Genomic DNA, 27,831 nt, shown 5'->3' on the forward strand with positions numbered 1-27,831 from the left:
CTGTTGGTTTCCTTCATAGTGTTTCCTAAAATCACATTACAGATTAATTCCTTCTAATGTTTTCAGTCTCATCTCCCACAACAGACTGGAACCTAGGAATGGCGTTATATCCAACATATTTATCATTATATCCTCAGCTCATGAAATGGTAGAAACTCCATTTGGATGGACAATGAAGTGATAGCTAAGGTCTCAGTTCACAGGTAATTCAAGTTACTGAATGAATAATTCATTGCTGAGTCTATTAGTTCTATATGGCTGCTGTAACAGAGTACCACAAACTTGGTGGCTTAAGACAACAGAAATTTATTCTCTCACAGTTCTGAGGACCAGAAGACCAAAATCTGTTTCAAGGGGTGTGCAGCTGCACCCCAGTAGACTCTAAGCCTAGGGTGGGTGATGGTCCAGTGAGGCCAAAGGAAAGACCCAGAGACAGTGATCAAGAGGTAGGTTTGTTGGGGGAACCTATGCCCAGGGAGCATCTGCTGTTGGGATCTATGTGCAGCAAGTGCTTGTATCACAGCAACTTAACCCAGCAACTATCAGTAGCCCTTTCCTTCATCGCATGGGCCAGCATTTCCAAAACATCAAGGTGTGCCACGTCGGCACTCCTCATTACGGGAGGGACGCTCCAGGTTGGCCACCTCCAAAGCACCTGACCTTGAACACTGAACAATACATTCTCCTTTACATTCTGCTTGCTGGGAATGTAGAGGGAGGACAAGATCTCTACGTTTTCAAGATGGTGATTAACAGGGGCATTCAGGGTGTGCTTGTACCAACTGGCCGTCCAGCCTGTACCATATACCTGGCCAAAATTCAGCAGTTATGCTCCATCCAGAGTCTCTTGGGGAGACTTCCAGCTGCTGTGGTGGCCTTCATTTCTGGGCTTATGGCTACACATCACTACAGTCTTTAAGGGGAGCATCTCCAAACTTCTGCTGTGTCTTCGCATATCCTTCTTCTCTGTGTGTCTAATCTCTCCCTCTGCCTCCCCTCATAAGATACACATGATTGCACTCAGGGCCCACCTGAACCTAGCTATGTTAGTGTGTGCTCAGGCCTCCATAACAAAATACCACAAGCTGGGCAGCTTAAACAGTAGGGATTTATTTCTCACAACTGGAACCTGGAAATCCAAGACCAGGGTCCAGCAGGGTTCAATTTCTGATGAAAGCTATCTTCCTGGCTTGTAGACGTCCACCTTCTCAGTATGTCCTCACTTGGCCATTTCTCCATGTGTATGTGTAGAGGTGGGGGAGGTGGGAGAGAGAGCTCTCTGGTGTCTCATAAGGACACTAATTCACTAATTCACCGTTATGACTTCATTTCACCTTAAATACTTCCATAGAGGCCCCATTTGTAAATATAAGACACACTGGGGGTCATGGCTTCAAAATACATATTTAGAGGAGTGGACATGATTCAGTCTGTAGAGCCCAGGATAATCTATCACCTCAAAATCTTTAACTTAATCATATCTGCAACGACCCTTTTTCAACTGAAGTAATTAACATTCAAAGGTTCCAGGTATTAGGATATGGATGGGTGCCACTTTTCAGCCTACCACACCGAGGAAGCAAAAGGAATTGCTAAACTTACATATACTTGTAGGTTCTCAAAGATGGTTTGTGCTGACAGGGGGTGGTTGCTCCAAATTAATAAAGTAAAGCAGAATAGAAACTTATGAGGATTCCTGTGACTTATGTAATTACACATCATTGTAAGAGAGCTCAACATGAAAGTAAGTTCAAACACTGAGCCTATAAACCAAGGGTTTATTCTTTGCATTGACAAAAAACCTTCCACTCCAGATGGATTGATTGCTGTTGCCAATTCCATAAATGCATTTGCAATTCAATTTGATTCATGCTGACCTTTTCAGAAAGAACTATTGAGGAAATTTTCAAATCTATCTGTGCTTTAGCATTTACTCTTTGTGATGTAAAGCTAACAATAGCTGACATTTATTGAACATTTACTATGTGCCAAGCACTGCACCAAAAATTTCATATATGTGAAAATATATATATATATATTTATGAAATATACATATTATGAAAAGTTTCATACACACACACATACACTTCATTTAATGCTCACAACAGCCCCATGTGGGAAGTATTATTATCTTTAGTTAACAGACGAGTGACCAGAGGCCTGGAGAGTTAAGGAACTTGTCCAAGACCACAGAGCAAGAAAGTGGCAAACAGAGATGCGAACCTCACCATTCTCACCAGAGCTCATTCTGTGAGGCCCTGCTTGATATTCCCCGGAAAATATCATTAAATATTCCATTTCTAAAATTTGCCATGGAGAGAAATTGTTATGAAAGGTTTACATCAGCATTAAGACCTTTAGTATAACCAGATTTTCCTTTTGTCAATTGCATTAGGGTTCTCCAAAGACCTAGAACCAATAAGACATGTGTGTGCTTATGTATCTTTCTCTGTCTCTCTCTCTAAGAGGCGCCAGGACAGGCTGGGGTTGGGTGATCCAACTTCATTGCTGAAGAGTCTGGGCCCTTTAGTGCCTGGATTGGGTTGTTGAAGTTTCCCATTGACTGTAATCACAGGCCATGGTGATACTAAGGAATGCCTAGGGATCTTGTGTATTCCAGACATATTTTTCCTTACCTTCGTCATGAAGTAGCAGCCCAATATCCCTTGGAAACCCAGATCAATCACCCCAGCCAGCACAGCGACGAGAACTCCCTTCTTTGTTAACTGAGAAGCATGAAGAGCCCAAAGCAGTTGGGTGGCAGTCTTCACTTTCAATTCAGTGGAATGATTGTTGTGTCTCCTGGTAGCAGTATTCCTCCCTTTGGAACTAAGACTTTTAGATCAGCAGAGCAGAACGGTGCAGTAACAGGAAGCAAAAATTTTACTAGTGGATCACTAGGGGAAATAGGACAGGGTGCCACTCCTATTTCCGCCTCGAGATTCATTGTACCGGAACAGGTCTGTGACATAAGTTGAGCTGCAACACTACCACTTCCATAAACTCAGTATGTTTCACTGGCTTTCAATTTCAGTCTCCTGTAAAATCACTCCAAGCCCCATGTGCACCCCTGTGTTGTGTGGAGGGAAAATAGATGTCTGATGATGCAAGAGTCCGAAGAAATGCGGGAGTGAAGGCCACTGCTCAGCGTCCCTCACACACAAATGTAATCCCTTTTTGACTAGTGATAAGAAGAAGGAAGCACAGAAAGGTGACATAAATGAGGCATCTAATGGCCTTTGTTGTAACTGAGCCTATAATTAAACACTCCCACAGAGTAGGCCCCTTTTATTCCACTTCTGGCTTGGCTATTCTGGTCTTCTTTTGCTGGACTGCCGAGAATAGAAATCTGCATGAATGAGGATTTCTATCAGTTCATCAAACCAAGTGAAAATGTCTGTTTGTCATATAAAAGATAATGTCAGAAATCCATTTTTAGCTCCCTGTTGCTGTACTCATGTGTGAAATTACTCACAGGGGAAGATATTTGCCCGTAAAAGAACCCTTATTGGCCTTGGATGTGATTGGCTGCACAAATTATACTGCCAGATGAATTGGTTTTGCAAATCAAACAGAAGGCCTCATAAACTGAACTGGGATCACAGTGCGGGGCACAGCCCTGCCCTGTGACGGTGTCAGGGCCCTGTTTGCTGCTTCTCTCCTTAGCAACATGATGGCTGGAGGATAAGTTGTTCTCCAAGTATGTAAATCTTTGCAATTCCTTGGTTTGTTGAAATAGAAAGACCATTTGGTATTTTGACTGAGGTACTCATTGATTTATTTTCCGTCTTGATTAGATTAGCATGAATTTGGGGTTATTTTCTATCTCCTTTGGAGAAAGAATGGGGAAGGAGGGATTGAGGTCAGTACTGCTGGTCTCTGGAAACAACCGATTTTAGCGTTTGTCAGTAGATTGTGTGCTGTGCCCACATTTGGTATTTTCCCATGCTATGACTTATGACTTAGAAGAAAGAAATCGTGCAATATTTAGCGAGAGATTTAGCCCTTTTTTTTTCTTGGAAAAAAAAAAGAAAAGGAATGAGGAAAAAAGAGAATGAGGAGGAATAAGAGGAGGCAAGAGCAGGAGACAGAGCAACAATAGGCAGGTCTGAAGAATTTGAAAAAGCTCTGTCCTCTCCAGGCAACTTATTTCCAGTTCTGTAAACTCAGAAGACAAACTTTTGTTTTTTCAATACTCTTAATAATAATAAAAATGATCTTGTTAGTTCAGTGCAGAGCCAAAATTAGGAGGTCAAGCATCAACTTGTTTATGTGGGCATTTCGGTGGAGCCAAGTCTGTCTAGTTGCCTTGCCCTGAATAGCAACTGGCTCAGACCCAGCAGCAATAAATCAGGAACAGGGGAGAGCCTTTCCTTGCAGGAACCCAAGCAGGCCACAGCTTACAGCCTGCCCAGCCAGGACCAGCCTCCCCTGCTTCTGCTCCCCACCGTGGCACTCCCAAGCTCCAGGTGTGATCCCCAACCTGCTGAGACACACACAGCTGCTGAGAGATGAGTTGTCCTTGGTGAGCTGTCCTCTCTCGCTTCTCCACCCCAGGACTCTCAGCGGATTGGTTGTTGCCCAAAGGGTCCACCCTGCAATTTACATATCAAGTGGGAACCCAAGAGACCTTGGATGCCCCTTTTAGTTATAAAAGCCAGTTTCCTCAACCCGTAATATTTGGATTTAAAAATTTCACTATGGCAGCATTGTATTTCATTGTGATTCACTCTTAACTAGCATTTTGCATTGCTTAGTCACTGGTGAATCTTTTTTTTTAAATATGAAATTTATTGTCAAATTGGTTTCCATACAACACCCAGTGCTCATCCCAACAGGTGCCCTCCTCAATGCCCATCACCCACCCTCCTGTCCCTCCCACCCCCCATCAAACCTCAGTTTAATCTCAGTTTTTAAGAGTCTCTTATGCTTTGGCTCTCTCCCTCTCTAACTTTTTTTTTTCCTTTCCCCTCCCCGATGGTCTTCTGTTAAGGTTCTCAGGATCCACATAAGAGTGAAAACATGTGGTATCTGTCTTTCTCTGTATGACTTATCTCACTTAGCATAACACTCTCCAGTTCCATCCACGTTGCTACCAAAGGCCATATTTCATTCTTTCTCATTGCCACGTAGTATTCCATTGTGTATATAAACCACAATTTCTTTATCCATTCATCAGTTGATGGACCTTTAGGCTCTTTCCATAATTTGGCTATTGTTGAAACTGCTGCTATAAACATTGGGGTACAAGTGCCCCTATGACTGACGAATCTTTAAACTAGTATGGAACCTAGAACCGCCAATCTGTGTCATCTGGCTTTCTGTTGGGAACAAAATTGGCTTATTTGTTCTCAGCCTAGAAATCATGATTAGATGTGCCAGTTGGTCTAACTTTATATGTGCATTTTCTATCACAGTGTATGGAACTACAGGGGGAAGTATACTGTTCTACATGGCAGATCATTCAGGAGAATTTTCACAAACTTAACTAAAAGTCTCATTTTTCCCAGGCATGACTTGCCACTGAAATTGCCAGGCCGTCTCCCTTCATGGAAATTCTTCCCGACAGCTTTGGAACCTCACACTTCCCTGCCTGTGCTGTCTAGCCTTGGGAATGACCAGTCACTGCCCTTTATTGTTCTAGTTACCTATCATTGCATTGACTTCTGAAGCAACTGCTAAGTTTGCACATTCCCAGACTCTACCTTCCTATTTTCTGCTAAAGAGTTAAAAATGTGGAAAGGTTTAATTACATCTGTATCTGTTTAAAAGAATAAATGTGAGGGTGCCTGTGTTGCTCAGTCGGTTAAGTGTCTGACCCTTGATTTTGACTCAGGTCATAATCTCACGGTTGTGACATTAGGCCCCGTATTGGGCTCCATGCTGAGTGAGGAGCCTGCTTGGGATTCTCTGTCTCCCTCTCTCTGCTCCTCCCCTCTCCGTCAAAATAAATAAATATACTTTAAAAAAAAAAAGAATAAACTTAAATAAGAACTAGAAAGGAAATCATTATTGTAGCCACATATCTTTTGTTAGCCTTTGTATATGTGAAAAGCCATGTGTAAGGACACTTAGAAATATCCTTGAATTCATTTGTAAGCAGCTTCCTTATGCAGTTCAGAAACCACTTTCAACTCTTAACCATTATCTTGCTTCCAAATGGAATGCCTCTTTAAACAGCAGACTTGCATCCAGCTGGGCAAGACAACAGGTCTATTTAAATTTTAGCAATAATGCCTTCAAGATAAGACATGACCTGACATATTGGTATTTCCTTCTTCCATACTTTATGGATAGCCTTAGAAACACATGAGTGTTTGAAAGTGTTGTCCTTTGCTCACCGACCATACATGAGAAGACTTCAGGGATAGTAGTCTTTCACCTACCCAGCTTCTGTCAAGCAAAGTTCAGAAGGCAGGTCCTATCAGGCCAGCAGTAATGGTTCACAGGTGTGTGTGTGTGTGTGTGTGTGTGTGTGTGTGTGCGCGCGCGCGCACACACACACAAAATGGGAGACATAGAGAGAAAGAATACATACTGGGTGGATAATTTAGAAAAGAATTACTACTTTTTAGGGTTTCCAGTTATATGCATTCCCCTTTCCTCCTGGCTAGTGAGAAATTTTCTTTACCTGTATCTCTTTTCTTTCTAATTTGACCTTATTTTCTCCCTCTTTCCAGTTGAATTTCTCTGAGGTTCCTTAGCTCTCCCAGTTACATCTAAATCGGATCTAATCTCTCCTTTTTTGTCAAATAACTCCAGGAGTTATTTAAATCTCTCCTTTTTTGTCAAATAACTCCAGGAGCTTTACCCAAATCTCATTTCCCTGTACCCCAGTTTCCTAGGAAACCTCCCCAGCTACTCTTTTCCAGGTCTTTCTTCTACAAATCACAAGTGACAGTTTCCTTTTCTCCATTCAATCTTTGTTTTCTCCTGGAGCTAGAAGCACCATATATCTCCCTGTAAGAACTAAAATAATCGTTTAACTTTGCATTATCTGTTAAATAAAAATTAGTTCTGATCATCTATAGGCCCAGGTGCAGTCATTGACCAAAAATGACCAGAACCCCGCATCAGGAACCTTAGAGAAGCCACATTACACAGAAGCATGCACCATAAGTACACTCCCCAGGAAAGAAGGAAGCGGCAGGCCCATCATATAGAAGAGGGTGGTACATAAACTCAGTAAAAGTAGAGCTTCAACCCAGAGTCTCTTCATCCTTGAAACCTTATGCCTCTCTGAGGATTGCCCATGTTCTTCTCTGCTCACCCAGCCATCTTTTTGGTCAAGCTAGAAAAGGAAAGATGCTCTTGAAAATTGCCCTCTTCCTCACCTATTCTAGTTGGTATATTTATAAATGTGCCTTGAAATGGCTTTCAAACCATGTGGTTCTCTACTTGTAGAGGCCTAAGACTCATTAGAGTCATTAGTTTGTTAAAACTCTGCTTAGATGTTTAATACCACAGCCAAAATAAAAATGTGTTCTGTCCTTAACTGATGTGTTGAATGTCCCATTAGCTAAATAGTAATCATACTGAGATGCCATCTGGCTGGAGCTAGGTTTAATCCCTAGCTGGAGGTTGAGGAACTTTGTACAGTTTTACCATCAGCCTTCCAAGCCACCCCCTTCTGGACAATGGCTTGTGTCCCAGTCAAATTGCTTTAAGCAACACACAGGCATTCTCGTGATGCACCATGAGTGTTTTCTGACCCTTGTTAGCAAAGAGACCCAGCAGGGTGGGGAAAAGACAGCAGCAAAGTAAACAGTGTGTGCAGCACAATGATGTTGATGCAGGCCTGTCCTTTCTCAGCTTCTCAAAGCTCCAAGTCGGATAAAATGCACGTGAAGTGAGTCCGCAGCACAGAACATTTAAGCGTCTTCTGATGGGCTGCAGTTGGCTGGGGGAGGACCACGAAGGACACTTCAGACAGCAGCCTGTGCTCTTCAATGGGGACAACAAACCTCCACCTGAACCTTTCCCTCTGTGTAATTCGGAGATGGCTTTCGGGCCTCCTCCGGTGCCCAGGGAGGTCCTAGTTCTCTTTGCCTAGGCAATTAGGCATGAGTACTTCTTTGTAGTAAATGAGTTAAGCAGTCTAGAATATACAGAATTTTTGTTTGACTGATTGGTTTCTTTAAAAGAATGCTCTCTCGGGGCGCCTGGGTGGCACAGTCGGTTAAGCGTCCGACTTCAGCCAGGTCACGATCTCGCGGTCTGTGAGTTCGAGCCCCGCGTCAGGCTCTGGGCTGATGGCTCGGAGCCTGGAGCCTGTTTCCGATTCTGTGTCTCCCTCTCTCTGCCCCTCCCCCGTTCATGCTCTGTCTCTCTCTGTCCCAAAAATAAATAAAAAACGTTGAAAAAAATTAAAAAAAAAATAAATAAAAGAATGCTCTCTCAGGATAAGTGCAGTATCTAAAACTGGGAATCAGCCTATTAGGTACCCTGATTCAATTTTCTTTCTTCTGTCAATCTATAAAGAGAAAAAATGAACTTTTTTCTTACTTTTAACCTTTCTGTCATTATTTCTAATATTCAGTATTTATCCAGATTAGTCATAATGCATGTCTTTCTGGTCTCATTTTGGGCTTGTGTGCTAAATAAGACTTCCTCTACCATCTATTAATAAAAACTCTTGGGTGACTTCCAAGGTGCCTCTGTCATATAAAATCCCATGCTATCTATATTTTGAACAATTTTAGGATGAATTCTGCACGAATTAAGTGGAAATGCTTTGGAAGTAAAATATGTGCTGTCGTTCTAAAGCTACGTCCCAGGAAAACACTGTGGAGTGGATTTATCATTCCACTTGATGGTTCCATGTTCAGAAGAGGGACGATTTGGGTGTTCGTTCCTACAATGGCAAAGGCATTAGCTTTACAAAGATGAATTTTTAAATATTCGTCATATCGATCAAGTCAGACTATGGGAAACTGAAACCAGAAGTTGAGAGGAATTCAAATCCTTCTTGCAGGATACCGTGCATGAGATCTTTCCTGTTCCTCCCCTACATTGCCAAGTCCTCTCCACCACGAGTCTATGAGACCTCTTGTGCCAGTCCACTGATCAGCAGCCCCCCTCTTCTACCCAGACTCTTGCATTGTCCTCCCAAATCGTTGTCTTATCGCTCTCCCCTGACTGACCCCAGATTTGAAGATGACTTTTGGAGTTAATGATTAAGAGTCAATACTATGACTTCCCTTTCAACAAGTTTCTGCTTGCCATTCTATGTATGAGAAATGACATTCGAGGGGCGCCTGGGTGGATCAGTTGGTTGAGCATCCAACTCTTGATTTCGGCTCAGGTCCCGAAATCACGGTTTGTGAGATAGAGCTCCGTATCAGACTCCGTGTGCTGACAGTACAGAGCCTGCTTGGGATTCTGTCTCTCTCTCTCTCTCTCTCTGCCTCTCCCCATCTCATGCTGCTGTCTCTCTCCCTCTCAAAAAAAAAAAAAAAAAAAAAAAAAGAAGAAGAAGACATTGGATTATCAAATTCAAAGTTAAAAAACGTGAAGTACACCACTGGAACAGGCTGACTTTTTCTTGTTTGTGTCTTTAGTCTGACACTTCACCGTAATTAAATTCATTCACTCACTCAAAATAAAAACAAAGAGCAAGTAGCACTTCGTGGATGCCTACCCTGTTCCAGGCTCTGCACTTGACACTGGTCAAGGAAGACACAGTCCCACAGTTAAGGGAGAAAGGCAATTTAATCAATGATTACATAAGAGTGTTACATGTATGATCATTGAATATAAGATAATGCTATAAACAATAATGACAAAACAGTAATAATGACAACAAAGGTAACAGGAACTGAATGCTTGTGAGGTAGGCATCAGATAAGTGCTTTATATGCTTTATCTAGTTTAATCATTACAGCCACTCTGTATGGCTGCACAATTATTATCCCCACTTTACTGATAAGGAAACTTGGACCTGAGAAGGTTAACATACTTCTCCAAAATGACAGCTAGAAAGTAGCAGAGCTAGGATTGGAATCCAGTTTGTGATTAGAAAGCAGTTCTAACCTCACAGGCCCCTTTGATAATCTCTTCGCCTCTGTCTGCCACAGCCGACTCAGGCCTGAGACCTGCAAGGCTCTTCGCTTGAGACTAGGGTCATGTGAGTGGAGTTTGAAAATGGAAGTCATTAACAAAATATTTGAAATGATTATAAAGTTGGGAACAAACCGATTTCATTTGCCAGAGCTGGGGGTAAAGACTGTAGCTCTCAAATGTAGAATTTCAGGAAGCAAGTTTAGGGGTAAATAGGTTTTCTGAGATCACCTAAAACAGTCCTGAGCGGTCTTCTTTTCCTCCCATTTCATTTTGCCAACAAATTTGTGAATCAAAGAATAAATTTCTTTTCATTGGGAGAAACGGAATTGATTGTTCAAGCTAATTAATTAAGTGAAGCTGTTACTACAGGCTGAGTCTAGTCTATAAATCCGTCTGAGGAGGGATTATGATATGGTTCGAATATGAAGAATAAAGGAATTAAAAGGCAGGGTGAGGCAAGGGATACAGGAGTACTGATGCATAGGGGCACTTGTAGCCCAATGTTTATAGCAGCACTCTCAACAATAGCCAAATTGTGGAAAAAGCCTAAATGTCCATCAACTGATGAATGGATAAATTGTGGTTTATATACACAATGGAGTACTACGTGGCAATGAGAAAGAATGAAATATGGCCCTTTGTAGCAACGTGGATGGAACTGGAGAGTGTAATGCTAAGTGAAATAAGCCATACAGAGAAAGACAGATACCATATGTTTTCACTCTTATGTGGATCCTGAGAAACTTAACAGAAACCCATGGGGGAAGGGAAGGAAAAAAAAAAAAAGAGGTTAGAGTGGGAGAGAGCCAAAGCATAAGAGACTCTTAAAAACTGAGAACAAACTGAGGGTTGATGGAGGATGGGGGGGAGAGGAGGGGAGGTGATGGGCATTGAAGAGGGCATCTTTTGGGATGAGCACTGGGTGTTGTACGGAAACCAATTTGACAATAAATTTCATATATTTAAATAAATACATAAATAAATAAAGTATTAATATTGTTAAAAAAAAAGATAGGGTGAGGAATGAACTAGAAAGACAATCAGAAAATGGTCTGAGGGCACCTGGGTGGCTCAGTCGGTTAAGCATCTGCCTTCAGCTCAGGTCATAATCTTTCAGTTCTTGAGTTCAAGCCCCGTGTCGGCCTCTGCACTGACAGCTCGGAGCCTGGAGCCTGCTTTGGATTCTGTGTCTCCCTCTCTTTCTCTGCCCCTCCCCCACTTGCACTCTCTCTCAAAATAAATAAATAAACATTTTTAAAAAGGAAAAGAAATGGTCTGTAGTCTTAGCTACCTTGGTGTTGCTAAAGAGAGAGAAGGAGGGGGGTACAGGGAAGGAAGGAGAGAGAAGGAGGAGGAGGAGGCAGAGAAGGGGAAGAGTTGAGGAGGAACAGTAGCAGGGAGGAGAAAGAGTTAAAAGAAAAACAGAAAAACCACCACTGTGGCAGGGGCTCTTAGCCTCGGGGCTGTCTTCCAGGAGCCATTTTCCTGACTGACTTTTCCACTGCAGCTGTCTTTCAAGGATTATAGCCTTGCAACTTACTTTATAGACTCTCTGGATCTTCTTCCTGTTCTTCTACGAGCTTCCAATTAATTTTTGTCTTTTTACCAGTTTTTAGTTCTTTTAGACCGTGAGCATTAAAAATAAAATAGGAAACCCAATCAAATTGGTCTTCTGTTGCCCCATGGATACAGCCCGTGGTCAAGACTGCAACAATAGCCCTTGACTAAAATAAGATTGGGCATTCACAGCTGCATTGTATTTTGTCTACCGGTACCTCTGTGTCTCCACTGAGACGATTAAGTCCTTGAGCCATATGTTTTCATTTCTCTTTCCCCAGCATGTAGTTCCGTGTGTGATAGAGAAGGGCATACAAGAAACTATTAGTTGAACGAACGCATGAATGAATGAGCGAATGAATGAAATAGAAACGGCAGCACTTGTATTGTTACCTTACTCTTCCCCAGTAATTATTCAAGCAACTACGTCCAGTGTAACTACTCAAGGAGGCCCAGAAGTTGTAATTTTTCAAAAACATATATGAATTTTCTGGCACTTGTATAAACCAGTGTTTTCTTTTTTCTCTCTCAAATCTCTATGAATTGTCAAGCAAATACTTTAGGAAGCACCATGCTACATAAACAGCTCTGCTTGGTTGTTGTCAGATTAGTAGAGCAAGAATGGAATGTTATAGTGTTTCTTGCCATCCAAGGATAATCTATTCTTGCAAAGATAGTTACGAAAGTTAATAACAGTTCCTACAGGGAAGACAAATAGTGTCTGAATTGGATTAAGGCACAATAAGAGTGCCCAATACAGTTGTGTCAGGGAGGGGTTTGGTATTTATGGCTTCATTACAACCTTAAATGGAATATCTCTATTTCTTCTGGGTTTAATGAAGCCAGAAACAACCGCTTTGTTGAGTGATACTGGAGTTTGAGGCTTATTGGGGTTTGGGGGGGTTGCTTTTAACTTGACTTATTTTAATTCACGCTTAACTAGCTCTCCCGCATCAGTTACTCAGACTGGCACTTTAAGGACAATTAGCTAAGTGTTCCTCTGTGTTCACCACAGAGCCGAGAAAAAAGATAAGGAGAATCAATAAGACCAAGCCAGTTTAGGACGAGAACTAAGTGACGAATTCACTTTCCGTCAAGAGCATTGGCCAACTCATCCAGCTGCCTGTTCTGGGAGGAAATGCTCTGCTCTCCTCCCTCTGTGCCTCATTAATGTGGAAATGGTTCTGCTCTGACTGCTCAGTGACTTTGCTGTTGTGTTACCTAGTTTTCAGGACTGTATCTCCTGTCCTTCTTCACCATCCTCATCGGGCTGATGCTCTACTCCTCCACCTCCACGTACATAGCCCAGGACCCCCGAGTGTACAAGCAGTTCCGCAATCCCTCGGGACCCGTTGTGGACTTACCAACCACAGCTCAGGTGGAGCCTTCGGTCACCTACACCAGCCTGGGCCAGGAGACCGAAGAGGAGCCCCACGTTCACGTGGCCTAGGATGCGGCCCTCCCTGCCCCCTGCGGTCAACTCAGCGGCCGTGTGTTCGCCCTCCATCTCTGTATTGTACATAGAGAAAGGTATTTATTAGGTGCGGTTTACACAGGTGGACTGCAAGGTAGCAAATCCGAAAGCCTATAAAAGGCATGAGCTGAAGATCACCGCAGATACGGGCTCCCATCCACCTGACTTAGAGAGATGCCTAGCTAGTGTGTATCCTGACCACAACCCTCCTGCATTAATTACTGTGAAAACTTTTGAATTAAAAGCAAGTATTATTATTATTTGTATTATTATTGTTACTGTTATTACACTAACTTTCAGGAGACTGTTTTGTACTCCTGATGAGAACTATTGCCAGACCCACATGTAGTTAACATAAATCCCACTTTTCTATGGCAAGTCACTTTTTAAGAATCATACTTTATTTTTTTGCACAGTCTATATGAGTGCTGCATGCCACAGGAGCTCCATCCCTGAGAAGTTTCCTTATCCTAGGGACCTGGGGGCTAATGGTTTCCTCTGTTACCTGTTGGATTGCCTGCTCAATAAGTATTTTGTGCTGTGACCATTGTGGGGAGGGGCAACTGACCATATAATTCTCTATTCTAGGAATAGATATAAAGCAAACACTTTTGCCTTTTTATATTTCACTCTCTGACTACTCCAGGCCATTGCCTTTCTGTTGTGCCACGTGATTCTGCTGATAAAGTCGCTGTAATAACTGGATGAGGAATGTTTCATTCCTGTGGCTTATAGGAAACCCCAGAAATAATATCATATGTGTTTAGGGTAATATATATACATCTATGTATTTTAAATCTTTCTGCCCCTCCCTATATCCTCTCTTCCAAAAGTGTATTGATTTTACCTTTAATTCCTAGATTTCTTGAGTGATAATATGGAAATTGTTCAAGGCAGTGGAAAAAGCCATGGCCCTCTGCCCTCTTCATTGGGGGAGACACTTTTTAAAATACACCAGCGTGGAAATTACCCTTATCGTGGCATATCACCGGTTGCGTAGCCTCCCAACAAGGTCAAGGTGCTGATGTGGAACAGTCTCTGACAATAGCTTGACTGATTTCACCATTTAGTAGTGATAAAGATGTCGTGAATGAAAAAGTTTGGCAATTGGGTCGTGTTTGGCATCCCTTCAATAGCAGAATATAGCAACGCCATATTCTTAAGGATACAGAGAATATTGCAAGGTCCTGATAAGGCTTTGAAGCATATGTCACTAAGTCTAATTTTGTTGCCCTGAAAGTAGCTCTTTTTTTCAAACACACAAAAAAATCAAGAAACACTACAGACCTCTTCAATTTGGAATAGATCCTATGTGTCAGTACGTGAAACAGTCTTTAAGTTTGGCTGGCTTCAATACCATTCAAAAAGATCCGCGATGGGGTACAAGGTTTGTAAAAGGAAAATAAATGCTGATGAAATTGTGGGCAATTCAGACCAATACATTTTAGGCAAACAAAGCAAAACACCAGAGGGGTCCCTGTAAAGGAGGACGGATTACAGCGCAGTCAGGTTTCCAATACACCCTGCACGAGGCCTAACTACTAGGCAGGCAAACGCGCCCCCTGCTGGCAGTCAGCGCCAGGCGGCTCCTCTGCCTGCCTTCAACCCCTGGGGGTGTAGTCCTGCCCTTGGAGATGGGGAAGAAGAATGATCTCCTCGGATATGCAGATTTTATGGCCATCTCTGTTCAGCCCCCTCAGAAATACGTTTTATTTTCGGAGAAGAAAATATCAATGTTAAAGCTACATCAAGTCAAAACACCTTGCCAATATCTGCTCTCTGCTACCTTCTAAACCAATTAAATACCTTTCTCTGAATATTTTGTCCATTCAGATCTGAAGACCTTTGAAGACTGTGGTTTTATTTTTGTGTTTACATTCCTTTGGTTGGCATAATTTGCTTGACTTATTGCATTTTTAGTATTTATTTTAAAGCCAAATGTTTTAGTCTTTTTTTATTCATTTTTTATGACACTAATTCATAAACACTTAGTAAAGTCTTATGAGAAATAAGTGGATGAAGATATTCCAAGTCAACTCAGTCGACTGGGAATTTTTTAAAAATTTAAATTTCAGAAAGGTTTGCAACCAATGGATGGCTAAAAGTAGCCATCTGGATTATTTTCTAGGATATTTCAATTGACTCCATTGTATGGAAACCAAGTGTGAATGTTGAGGTGGACTCACTGTATACCCTTTTATCATCCAGTGTCCTTGTGCACAAGACTTTCATGTCACTGGGGTCCTTCACCGTGTTGGTTCGTCCCCATTTAGAAAGGCTGATAACACGTCGAACCATCCAAGATCAGGAGTTCCAGATGGGCCCTTCGGAAAACAAAAGAAAATAGCCAAGAACAAATGTGACAACACCGGTCGGTCCTTCCGGAGTGCGTCGGGACGCGAGAGTAGAACATTAACTCTAGTTGTTTTCGTTTCCGAAATATCATAACCTCAGTAGACACCAGCAAAAATCTCAGCTTTCTGACCCCACCGCCACTCTCTCCTCCACAAGTGAGACTTTAGCAACTTGTATAGAATTGGCTTGGGTAAGCAGACCACAGCTCCCCGTTACCCCGCTGGCGCTAGCGGTGAGTGCTGGTTCTCAATTCCTCGCCGGAAACTTGCACTGAGGACAGCGCTTGCCTTGGTCACACCTTCCCACAGCTCCAAACTCTGGACCACACAACCAGGTAGACCAAGCAATGGAAACATTTGCACCACTGTGTCCCATGAAAATGTTTCGATGTTTAGTTTAGATATTGCTAACTCGTGCTATTAACCTTTTGACAAGCGTGTAGTATTGTTTGTTTTGGGTTTGTTTTTGAGTTATAACCAGTTAGTAGTCCCCGGCTAGCTCCCAGTACAGATTTTACCCCATGGGTAGGATTCTATTGTCAAGCCACATAACAAAGCACACTAATCCAGACACTGCAAATGGAAAATATGAACCAAAAAGGAAATTTACACCGAGAAGTTGAACAAACTTTCCATTTTTGATATTTGCATGCTCCCCTATGGACTGGCTGTGGCAATGTAATGCCTGTATAATGTTTTCAAATAAAAATAAATGCTTTATGAAAGCACGGAGTTCTTGGTTTTCTTGAGTGTTTGTCTGCACTATGACAACCGTGGAAGGAGCTCCCCTGGGATGCTGGAAATAGCCATGAAAGTAGACGGCAGGGCACATGTCAAAAGAAACACCAGAAAGAAAATATTTCCAAATTAGGAAGGGCTCAGTTGGTGTCAGAGCCGGAGCTTTGAAAAGCCACAGTAAGCACGTTTGTAATTTGCAAAATTAATTATTTATCTGAGTACTTAAGAAGGTGCTGGGGGCTACAGTCTTCAAGTCCACGTTTAAACATGTTAAAACACATGTAGAACAATATCAATTTTCCCCAAGAAACAGTTTCTTATAAAGGACAAAGTTCTGTGTGTGCTTCCCTTGGCACAATGCCAGACTTAAAAGACGAACACCACGTTAAGCAGAATTCTTTGTGTCTCTCTTCTGGGCTGACACCGTATCCTGTGATTGTCCCTCCTCCACTAACTGTAGGCACCAGCAACCCCTTAAGTACTTCAGGATGATGTCTATAAATTCGCATGTTCTTGTGTGTGTTCACAATCAGACCTCAAAAATTAAAGAGCTGCAAAGACTGTGTACGTGAGTTATATATTTAAAATATTTTTAAAAGAAAAACACCCATTTTTCAGAAGAATAGGAATAGCAGCACACTGATCCTTTTAAAGTATTCTTTTTTTTTTTTAATGTTTATTTATTTTGAGAGAGAGAGAGAGACAAAGCATGAGCAGGGAGGGGCGGAGAGAGAGGGAGACACAGAATCCAAAGCAGGCTCTAGGCTCTGAGCTGTCAGCTCAGAGCCCGACATGGAGCTTAAATCCACGAACCGTGAGATCATGACCTGAGCTGAAGTCAGACACTTAACCAACTGAGCCTCCCAGGCGCCTGCTTTTTAAAGTATTGTTGAGTGAGATCCATTATGATCTTCCATTATAAATAGAACAGTCTGTATTTAACACAAATAATTTGCTTCAAAATTGTGACTTAGTTTTAAAAAAGTTTTTTCCTTGAAAAATGTAAATGTTTCTCTAATGTGTTGTTTATTTAGGAGGCTTTTCACCAAAGATGAAATACATTTGAACTTCAAGCCAACCTATGTCCAAATGCCCAGCAATTCATTGGAGTCCAAAGAGTATACATAATAAATGCATACGACATGTATACTCTGTCTCCCCAGTGAATTATAATTTTCTTAAGAGAAAGAACTCGGTTTTCTAAATGCTTGAAAGTTCTTGCGAAGGTAAGATAAGGCAGCCCTTGGATGATTTAGCATGAAGAAAAAAGAGAAACAAGTACAATTCAGCAGGAGAGTTGTAATAGATTATATTGTCTCGATGTTGCGTAGGAAAACCAACTGTAATATCAAAATAACAGGGTCTGAAACCAGATCCATTTTCAGGCTTAGCAAAACATCTTGCACAGGGAAGGTACTTGTACATCTTTTTTTTTTTTAATGGAATCTAACTTCTTAACCCAAAATAGAAAATACAAGAGTAAGATTTCTATTACAAAATGTTCCCTTTTCTACTACTTGAGTACTTTTTTTCTGCAAAATTCCTGTTCTTGGAAAGGAAGAAATCACTGGTCCACTTAAATGCACCATTCTGGGGCATTTTTTACAAACTCTTAAAATGTTTACCCCTTCAGGTTGGCCCCGGGATAAAAAAACAGCAAAGTGAAGTTCTTTTTTTTACTTGCAAATAGTGTTTTTGAATTTATAACATTGCTTCTTAATTATGCACGCTGGTCTTTCTTTTTTCCTTCCTTTCTTTTTCTTTGATTTCTTTTTTTTTTTCTTTTTCTGGCTTTTTTCTTTCTGCAAGAATAAACAAAGGGATCGCTATGGGCCACCTAGGCAGTGTCTCTGCCCTTTATTCTCTATGTGGTCAAAAATGTTTAATTCAAAAAAATTACAATACAGCTGGGAAATCCCACACCTACCAGATGGCCTTACATCAGGGCCTGAAAGGACAAGCCATTGTGTGTCACTTTTCAGACAGCCAGACAAGTCGCGTCCAAACACTACTGCAGCCTGATTAACAAGGAAAACTAATGATCAGAGGGAGCAGGTCTCTGGGAATAGACTAAAATTAGGGGCTTCCATTTGGATAGACAAAGGCCTGGTGTGGATAAGACTAAAATGTATCAAATGAGCTTGTTCACCAGGCCTCAGCATTAGAGCTGGAGACAATCCGATAATGCTTGAAGGATAATTTCAGGATACATAAAGATAAATATTACTTTACACAATGGGGAGTAATCTTCCTGAACTCATTACCTCAAAGTGATATGTTAAGTCACCTAATAGATGGGAGAGCTACAATAAGGCGTTAAGTAGGCTGTGTAATTCATTATCCAATCTGTTAACGCTTTCAAGAGTGAAAGCAGACACTATTAATAATTATGCCTGGACAATAGGCATTGGATCCAGTGTGTCCCAGGCGGGCCTGAATGCGTGTTCACCCTGGCTTTAAGAGATAATACCAGCAGGTCCCTCACTGTGGGAAGCTGGCAGCATCGTGGATGGCCATGTCTTTTTGCCACTAGATGTCACTGTCTGAGGTAAAACACCAGGGTGAAGCCCACCTCCTACTCAGGATGGTGAGGCTGTTCCTGGATTCCCATTCCTGGAGGGCAGCACTGGCCTAGGCCCCCAGCTGACTGTTCAGGCCTCCTCCTTGGAAACATCCATGGATCGGGGTTGGTGGAGAGGTGGCTAGGAGTTCAATGGTAACATCTCCAACATCTTCACACCTTCTTTATCGCTAAATAGATAAAGTAAAAGAGCAAGAAAGAAACACATGAGGGCTAAAGGAGGCTGTACTGCTGGAATTATTCAGAAGCAAATTACATTGGAAGCTGACAAACCCGTATGTTTCGAGAAGTGCTCAACAACAAGTCAATGCACACATGAATGAATGCACACTCCTCGTGGGAGGAAGAGAGAGATTCCCAGGTCCTGAAGAACAGATAGATGCCTTGTGGCACTGGATCGGAACCCTTCAGCCATTCGGCACCAACATGTTCTCCAACAGTGTCCACAGATGTTATTTTTGTCATGTTCTAGCAAGGCTGGGTCTTGTTCATGCCTTTCTTGGCCTTGCCTTTGTAGACAAGGAGAATTATTTCCTCAGCACCTGAAGAGGTTTGATAAATTTTAAGTAATAGTAATAATTGCAGTTTCACAGATGGTTGGCCACTTGCCAATTCCACAGCAAACTAGAAAAGCAATAAAGCAAATCTACTTGTTCTTAAAATGACTACTTTTCTAAATGAAATTACCAAAGAGAGAGGCAACGGGCTAATCACTGGAATAATCAAAACAGTCTCATTATGGGACTCCCTGTGAGCTTTTGTTTGAATTCTCTAATGTAGTTTTTGGCATTAAATAGGATTTTAAAAGCTAAATAGGTCACACATGCATACAAATGGTTGAGTGAATCACATAACTGCTTTATGTGCCCCAAGATTCTGCCTATCAGGCTGCGTTTTAATTAAAAGGAAAATTGTCAGGAATAGAGGACAACTTAATGTGGGGGAGTTTGGTGTCAGAGTTGAAGGCTGAGACTTGACTTGGCATTTACTTTTCAACTCACAATCATGACTTCCAAACAGCAATGGAGTTCATTTTCATTTTGGTTGAAAGCTTAGACACAGAATCAGAGACCTAGAAGGAACACAGAAAGTCATCTTGTTGAAAATGTCAAGTCATTTTATGGCACCTAAGTGTGGGGATAGACTAGTTGAAAGAAAGATGTTTTAGCCTGGAGAAGCCATGTAGCTTTGCTCACCACTGGCAAAATTCTGAGGAGAGCACCATAGAGAATGATTCCCCAGTTAAAGAGGCTGCTCTGAGATCACCGGAAACCAGAATCATAGAGCCAATGCCCATCCTTCCCACTCAGGGCTCAGGCAGCTTCGTCCTTAGGAGGATTCCTATTTCTACCCAACTCTGTAAGTGCAATCCCAAAGAGAAGAGAAAGGAAAGAGCATTGTCAAAGGTAAATGGATTAAACTGTGGTTAATTTGCAGCTGGGAAATAGTTCCTCTGCTACTCCTACTCAAAACACACGTGCAAGAGGGCCTTTTGGGATGAACATCGCCCATGAGACTCCCAAAACCAGACAAGCTATAAAAGTTGCAATGGTCTACTTCCAAGCGCTGTCCCAGTGTTGAGAGCTCACTGCTTCAGGACACTCACTAGCTGTCAGTCCTGTATTCTTCGATGACCTGTGGCAGGTTAGCATCACTAGTGAAGCTGCTGCCCTTGAGAACCAAGTCACCTGCCCTTGAATGAAGGCCAGACTTGTGAAGGAGTTTCTCCATTCGTCCTGACGACGAGCCACACAAGCCACTCAGTCAAGTGACACTTGTGAGACAAGGATGTGGGGAAATAAGTCAACAAGAGATCATGATATTGGAGCTTTGAAAATTTAAAAGCAAAAGCTGCCCTTGCCTTCTCTGAAGAATGCATATAGATGTTCATGCTGTGACCTCAGTCTTTAAAGCCCTGGGAGTCCCATAGGGCCACCAGCTCCTGGGTTACCGGGATTTTTGATGAAAGCACCCTTCTACCATTTCTCTTGTGGTTGCTTGAATGTATGGCTTCTGTTTGTAATGCAGTCTTCTTTTCTTGATTCTTTTTTTTTTTAAAGTAATTTCTATGCCCAGCATGGGGCCCAAACTCACAACCCTGAGATCAAGAACTGGTACAGCCTCTCTGGAAAACAGTGTGGAGGTTCCTCAAAAAACTAAAAATAGATCTACCCTATGACCCAGCAATACCACTGCTAGGAATCTACCCAAGGGATACAGGAGTGCTGAGGCATAGGAGCACTTGTACCTCAATGTTTATAACAGCAGTCTCAACAATAGCCAAATTAGGGAAAGAGCCTAAATGTCCATCAACTGAAAAATGGATAAAGAAGATGTGGTTTATATATTCAATTGAGTACTACTTGGCAATGAGAAAGAATGAAATCCTGCCATTTGCAGCAACGTGGATGGAACTGGAGGGTATTATGCTAAGTGAAATAAGTCAGACATAGAAAGACAGATAACCATGTTTTCACTCATATGTGGATCTTGAGAAACTTAACAGAAGACCATGGAGGAGGGGAAGGGGGGGAAGTTACAGAGAGGGAGGGAGGCAAACCATAAGAGACTCTTAAGGACTGAGAACAAACTAAGGGTTGATGGGGGGTGGGGGAGAGGAGAAAGTGGGTGATGGGCATGGAAGAGGGCATTTGTTGGGATGAGCACTGGGTGTTGTATGGAAACCAATTTGACAATAAATTATATTTAACAAAAAAAAAAAAAAAAAAAAAAAGAGCTGCATGCTTTGCTGACTGAGCCAGCCAGGTGCCCCTTGATTCTTGGCAATGTAAAGAAATAGACTTGTATGCACTAATGCAATGTTGTTAATTACATCGTCATGATAAAGTAGAATATCTTCCACAGGGTATAGCATAATTCCTGTTTCTAATGAGAAGATACTAGCATCTGCTTTTTGGAATCAGATTATTTCTGTCTAATCCTCCTGAGATGATTGACCCAACTGCAGCACTCCACACGGCTGCCATCTTCTCTGCTTGGAGTTTCCCTACTTCATTAGTTCATTCTTGATAACTGCCTCTTGGAGTATTTCAGAAAAATTTTTTTTTCTTTATAACTTAACTATATTTGATCTTTTGTTTTTAAAGCCACTTAAGAAGAGGAGAAAACTTTACTGAGCATGAATGATCATATCTCAGATACTGCCTCTAGGCTGTATGCACATTTGTTTTAAAAAAAGAATAGAATTAGATTTTTTAACATTACACTGCATATTTATTATAACACTCTGGGTCCTAAATAACAGTTACTTTAAAATCAAATCATGGTTTAAAAAAAATTAAAAATCATTATATTTTCCAACATCTTTACCTGTCAACACTATGCTTCAAGATTCCCACATTAGTTAAACACTGTGAAATGTCTTACTGTGGGTGGGGCTGGTTCATGCCATCCATCCTGCAGAATAAATTGATTTTTTTTCAATGGGATTATTAGTTAATTTACCTTTTCTTTCTCTTGTGTTTTTATTTCCAAAGTTGAAAAAAATTATTTTTTACACCTTTTTTCCATTCATCCAAAGAAACATTCTTGAGAAGAAGTTTTGACCAGGTAGAATAATGTGGAGATAATACAGCAATTAACTCACTGTTACCCTGATTATAATAAACTGAAATTTTTTCTTTTTTCTTATATGCTCTATCCTTGGAACAGACTAATAAGTAAAAGTTTAATTTTAGAGATGAAAATCTAAAACAAGGCATTAAAATTAAGCCCCCAAACCAAACTAAAGACAAGTTTTGGTTACAGTCAGATGTTTTGCACCAACCAGCTTCTGCCCTTGACTGGTCCACTTACAGCAAATAGACAGGTGTAGACCGGAGTTCCAACAGACTCTGTTCAGTTCACATGCTCAACAATGTGGTAAGACAAGTGCTACCAAAGTTATGTGCCCATGTGGAGGGAAAGTCAAGATGTGAGGAGAGAATCCAAGTTAGCTGAAATTATCCAGGGCACCTTGTATTCGCCATGGATACTCCTGATAATGCCCCTATCTAGACTCACTGTGGGAGGTTCTAAAACCTACCTCATCAGGACTTGAGACCATCTCTCAGTCACTTGCTTACAGATTAAGTTCTATTTGTGTTATATACACCAAATGGCAATTTTCAGGGAAGGAAACTAAAGATCTCTTCCACTTCTACTCCTTTGCAACTTGATCTAGTAGCTGTGTCTATTTTTACCTTCAAGGGATTTGTTTTCCTTCATGTTCATCACTTGAACATCTTATTCCACCTGTCAATCTCTGGCAAAGTTGTGAACTCAGGTCTTCAAGATTTTCCTGGGAAGCCCAAGGCCCAAGACTAAAGACATTGGTTTTGCCCAGCATCCCATGGCACATGTGGCTCAGAATGAGATAAATGGCTGAGAACAAAACAGTCAGGTTACATTTCTCCTTCCTGAATGCAACTATGGATATTGTTAGGATTTGATTCCACTGCATGCCCTTTTCCGGTGGACAAATGAAGCCTTGGAACAAGCCAAACCTGACTTTACCATTTGCATCTCCAGCTGCTCCCTTTATAAAATCAAGCTCCGGTCCTCTGATATGGACAACTGACAATGGACGGAGACTTTCCCCGCCCTTGGAGGGTGACCTAGAGCTGCAGTAATGAGTGTGAAATCTTCAAGGGGAGGAGGAAGCCCGGCAACGAGTGCCAGACTTCCAAGTCTCTCCCTTTACATACCTGTTTACTCATTGCCTATCTTGGAGCATCCTCGTTCAAGTTTTTAGAGGAATCAAAGCATCTTCTTTGAATCTGTCACTGATTTCCATATAGCTACATTTACGACCACTACCATTCATGGTACTGTGTGCTGGGCACTGAGCATTGTAGCAATTGTCTCATTTAATCCTCAAAACAATCCTATGGGGTGGAGTGTAAAATGTATCTTAATTATTTTAATGTGGTAATAGAGGCATGCATGGATGGATTTTATAGAATGGCCAAGTTTGTACAATGATTTTATAAAATGGCCACGTTTATACGATGATTATGAGGCCAAGATTCAACAGGTGAGCCTGACTCCAAAGACCTCAGAATACACTATTGGACAAGCTGTCTCATGATACCTCAGGAAAGGATTTAGTTGACCAAACCTTTGAGGACCTGTCCACAAAAATGGAGTGATGAGCATGGGGGAGAGATATGAAGTGACTCTTGCATCCAAAGAGAGAAACAGCTATATTGTAATGACTAAATGAGTTAACATAAGAAACCAATGCCAACTGCACTCATAGCTCATCTTTTTTTCATGGGCAATGACAAGCAGATTCTCCTTTGTGCAGTACCCACAGCAACAGATGGTCTGAAGGAAAGAAACAGTTCCCTCAGCCAACAGAAGAAATACTGACTTGCTCCAGAAGCGGAGAGATGTAGTTGGGGCAATGTCCTGCCTGCTGAAGGAGCGAGTCTCCCGCCATGCACCCTCCCCCACACAGACATCTTACACAGGTCACATCTACATTCATTGCTTTATCTGCATGCTGCTTAACTTTGCAGCAGCCTTTGGCACAGCCTACCATGCCCTCCTTCATGAAACACTTCTTTCTCCTGAAGTTCATGGAACTTCGCAGGCCACTGCTTTTTGGTGTCATTTACTGGATCCTCCTTCTCTTCCACAACTATAAACATTGGGGGTCCCTATGGCTCTGCTCTTCCTTTGCTTGTCCTTTAATCTACACTCAATATCGCTGCTTTAAACATTGCTTCATGCTGTCGGCATCCTTGTGTCTCCAGCCCGGACCTCTCCCTGTGTGCCCATCTCCACTTGGACAACTGCTGGACCTCTCAAACCCTAACTTGTCTGAGACAGAGTTCGTGATTCCCCCCAAATCTGCTTCTCCTCCAGGCCTCCCCATCTCACTTCAGAGGACCATCATCTACCTGATGATTCATGCTCGATTTTGTTCTCTCCATCAGCATCCATATCCAATCCACCGGTCAGTCTTATCCTATGGCTTGTGTCCTAAGTCTGACTATTGGTGCAGTGTTTCAGCCATCCGGATCCAGGCCACCTTCCTATCCTGAACTATGGAAACTGCCACCTTGTGCTCTCCCATTTCTACCACCCTACAATCCATTCTCTGCACAGTGAGGTCTATCTAAAAATGTACATTACACCCTGCCATTTCCCTGCACAAACCCAAGTCTCTTTCCATGGATATTAAAATAAAATTTGGGGTGCCTGGGTGCCTCAGCTGTTTAAACGTCCAACTCTTGGTTTCAGCTCTGGTCATGATCTCACAGTTTTGTGAGTTCAAGCCCCATGTCTGGCTCTGCACTGGCAGCACAGAGCCTGCTTGCGATTCTCTCTCTCTCCCTCTCTTTCTGCCCCTCCCCTGCTCTCACTGTCTCTCTCTCAAAATAAACATTAAAAAAAAGAATAAAGTTCAAATGCCTTATCATAGTTCTCAAGACCCATGGGACCTAGATCCCACTGAGATTTACAACTGTTTTTTTCTACCCTCCCCTCACTCATTGACCACACAGTTATCATCTCTTCTTCTCACAGACTGAGTGAGGCCCTGATGGCCATCAGCCTAGGATGTGTGCCCCCTCAAGCAGCACAGCGCTGGTATATCTCATTTGGTTTCAGTTTAGATGCTACCTCCCCAAAAGGCCTGCTTTGGTTAGCCTTACCCCAGTCTCACTCTTTTCAATTGCCCTGATTTAATTTCTTCATGGCATTGCCCACTATTTAAAATAACCCCTTGGCATACCTGGGTGGCTCAGTCAAACGTCCAACTTCAGCTCAAGTCATGATCTCACAGTTTGTGAGTTCGAGCCCCACATCAGGCTCTGTGCTGACAGCTCAGAGCCTGGAGCCTGTTTTGGATTCTGTGTCTCCCCCTCTCTCTCTGCCCCTCCCATGCTCATGCTCTCTCTCTCTCTCTCTCTCTCTCTCTGTCTCTCAATAATAAATAAGCGTTAAATAAATAAATAAATAACCCCTTAATGTATTTGTTTCATTACCATATTATCCACTAGAGTATAAACTCAGTCTGTGGCTCAGTCAGTTAAGCATCCAACTTCAGCTCAGGTCATGATCTCAGAGTTCGTGGGTTTGAGCCTCGTGTCGGGTTCTGTGCTGACAGCTTAGAGCCTGGAGCCTGTTTCAGATTCTGTGTCTCCCTCTCTCTCTGCCCCTCCCCCACTCATGCTCTGTCTCCTCTCTCAAAAAATAAACATAAAAAAAAAAAAAAGAATATGGTTAGAATATAAACTCTGTAAGGCTGGAAAGATTAGGTAGCTGTTTTTGCTTGAAGCAACAGAAACTGGCTCTGACCAGATTAAGGAGAAAGGAATTTGTTGAGCAGGCTCTGACCCTTTTTTTTTTTTTTTAATTTTTTTTTTTCAACGTTTATTTATTTTTGGGACAGAGAGAGACAGAGCATGAACGGGGGAGGGGCAGAGAGAGAGGGAGACACAGAATCGAAAACAGGCTCCAGGCTCCGAGCCATCAGTCCAGAGCCTGACGCGGGGCTCGAACTCCCGGACCGCGAGATCGTGACCTGGCTGAAGTCGGACGCTTAACCGACTGCGCCACCCAGGCGCCCCCAGGCTCTGACCCTTTGAGGTAGAATTTGAATAACATCTATGTTCCTAGTACCATCTGACTTATCTTTGAAAAACAAAACATGACATATAATCACCAGGAAGCATTTTTTTTAAGTGAGAAATCGCATTTTAGAAAATATTCAGTCCTTTCACAAATATATAAGGGGTGTGAGTGACTTTGGACCTTAAGACTCATGGCCATTTATCCAAATCTGGGCAAAAAAAAGAACAATCTTTACGGGAGGGATAACAATTCCTCTGTAAAAAATATGAAGTTAAGACAACAATGATGATGAACACTGTCTCTTAAAAATTATTCAGCCAGAAAATTAGACTCCAAAATAAGAGAAAATCAGAAAATTATTTATCTTGGTCCTGGTGGCAAGGACCAAGGTGGCAAGGACCTGGTGGCAAGGACCTGGTCCTGGTGACTCTAAGCTTTGGCTTAATAAAACATGAAGTAACCCTTGCTATTGTAGGGGAAGAAAAACCTTTTCTTGACTCTCTTAGGGAAGGGACCCTGGCTTCGTCTAAAAATTAAACTGACAAAGACAGGTTAAGAGGAGAAAAGTGTGCAAATTTACTTAGTATAAGTTTTATTTGACACAGAAGCCTTCATAAAGAAATCATGGGGCACCTGGGAGGCTCAGTCAGTTAAGCGTCTGACTTCAGCTCAGGTCATGATCTCACGGTTCGTGGGTTCGAACCCTGCGTTGGGTTCTGGGCTGACAGCTCGGAGCCTGGAACCTGCTTTGGATTCTGTCTCCCTCTCTCTCTGCCCCTCCCCCACTTGTGTTCTGTTTCTCAAAAATAAATAAACATTAAAAAAAATTTTTTTAAAGAAATGAAGAATCACAAAAATGGTTAAGCCTGAGTGTTTTTATGCCAGGTTTGATGAAAAGTGAATAACCATGGAGAAATACAGGACAAAGGGAGTATATGCTAAATGTAATAAGCTGGAGAAATTCAATAAGGCCTATTTATTTGGATTCTTCTCCCTCATGTTAAAGATAGGGCTGTTCCTTTCATCCACCTACAGGGAGGGCACTTCTCACCAGAGGTTCTTACAAACTGCTTCAAGGGAGAAGGGTAGGGGAAGGTCAGAGAGACCTTATTGCTTCTGACATTTTCTCAAACTTCTTCAGCTTAAAATATTCAATGATCAAGGTGTCATATTTGGGGATAACATGTTCCGAATCCTGTCAATGCCAAACTTGCAAGTTATTTTCAAATAAAAAATGTAAAATTTAATTGAAATAATAAGGGTTTCTCCTGAACACGATATGAAATTTCTTTATTTAATAGCTCTTTCCAGATCCTGTTGATATTCAGTATAATATACTTTCTGGAAACCATAATGTCTGAAACACAAATATTCTTTCATGCCAAAGATCAATTATACTGTCCTGCCATAGAAGGTTTGAGATCCGATAGGCTGGGACTGAATCTTTTCCCTAAGTGACAAAGTCTGGGGAAAAAAACTCA

The 27,831-nt window shown here is 41.9% G+C and overlaps 1 protein-coding gene and 1 long non-coding RNA gene across 3 annotated transcripts in view; one reads left to right on the forward strand and one right to left on the reverse strand.

Moving 5' to 3' along the window:
* The window catches only part of LOC109499867, a 44,084-nt gene extending 40,843 nt beyond the window's left edge, over positions 1-3,241 (reverse strand). Inside the window, exon 1 of one of the 2 annotated variants that reach the window (XR_002157414.3) lies at positions 2,637-3,233. This is a non-coding gene — a long non-coding RNA (uncharacterized LOC109499867). Of the gene's footprint in view, positions 1-2,636 lie in introns of both variants that reach the window. The other variant, XR_006598207.1, reaches the window with a different exon arrangement.
* The window catches only part of SLC35F1 (solute carrier family 35 member F1), a 408,535-nt gene extending 392,356 nt beyond the window's left edge, over positions 1-16,179 (forward strand). Inside the window, exon 8 of the mRNA XM_011282636.4 lies at positions 12,845-16,179. Within this exon, the coding sequence (XP_011280938.2) occupies positions 12,845-13,069 (225 nt within the window). The 3' untranslated portion in view covers positions 13,070-16,179. The remainder of the gene's footprint in view (positions 1-12,844) is intronic.
* Positions 16,180-27,831: the final 11,652 nt, after the last annotated feature.

Source organism: Felis catus, chromosome B2 (assembly GCF_018350175.1).
Source record: "Felis catus isolate Fca126 chromosome B2, F.catus_Fca126_mat1.0, whole genome shotgun sequence".
Lineage (NCBI taxonomy): Eukaryota > Metazoa > Chordata > Mammalia > Carnivora > Felidae > Felis > Felis catus.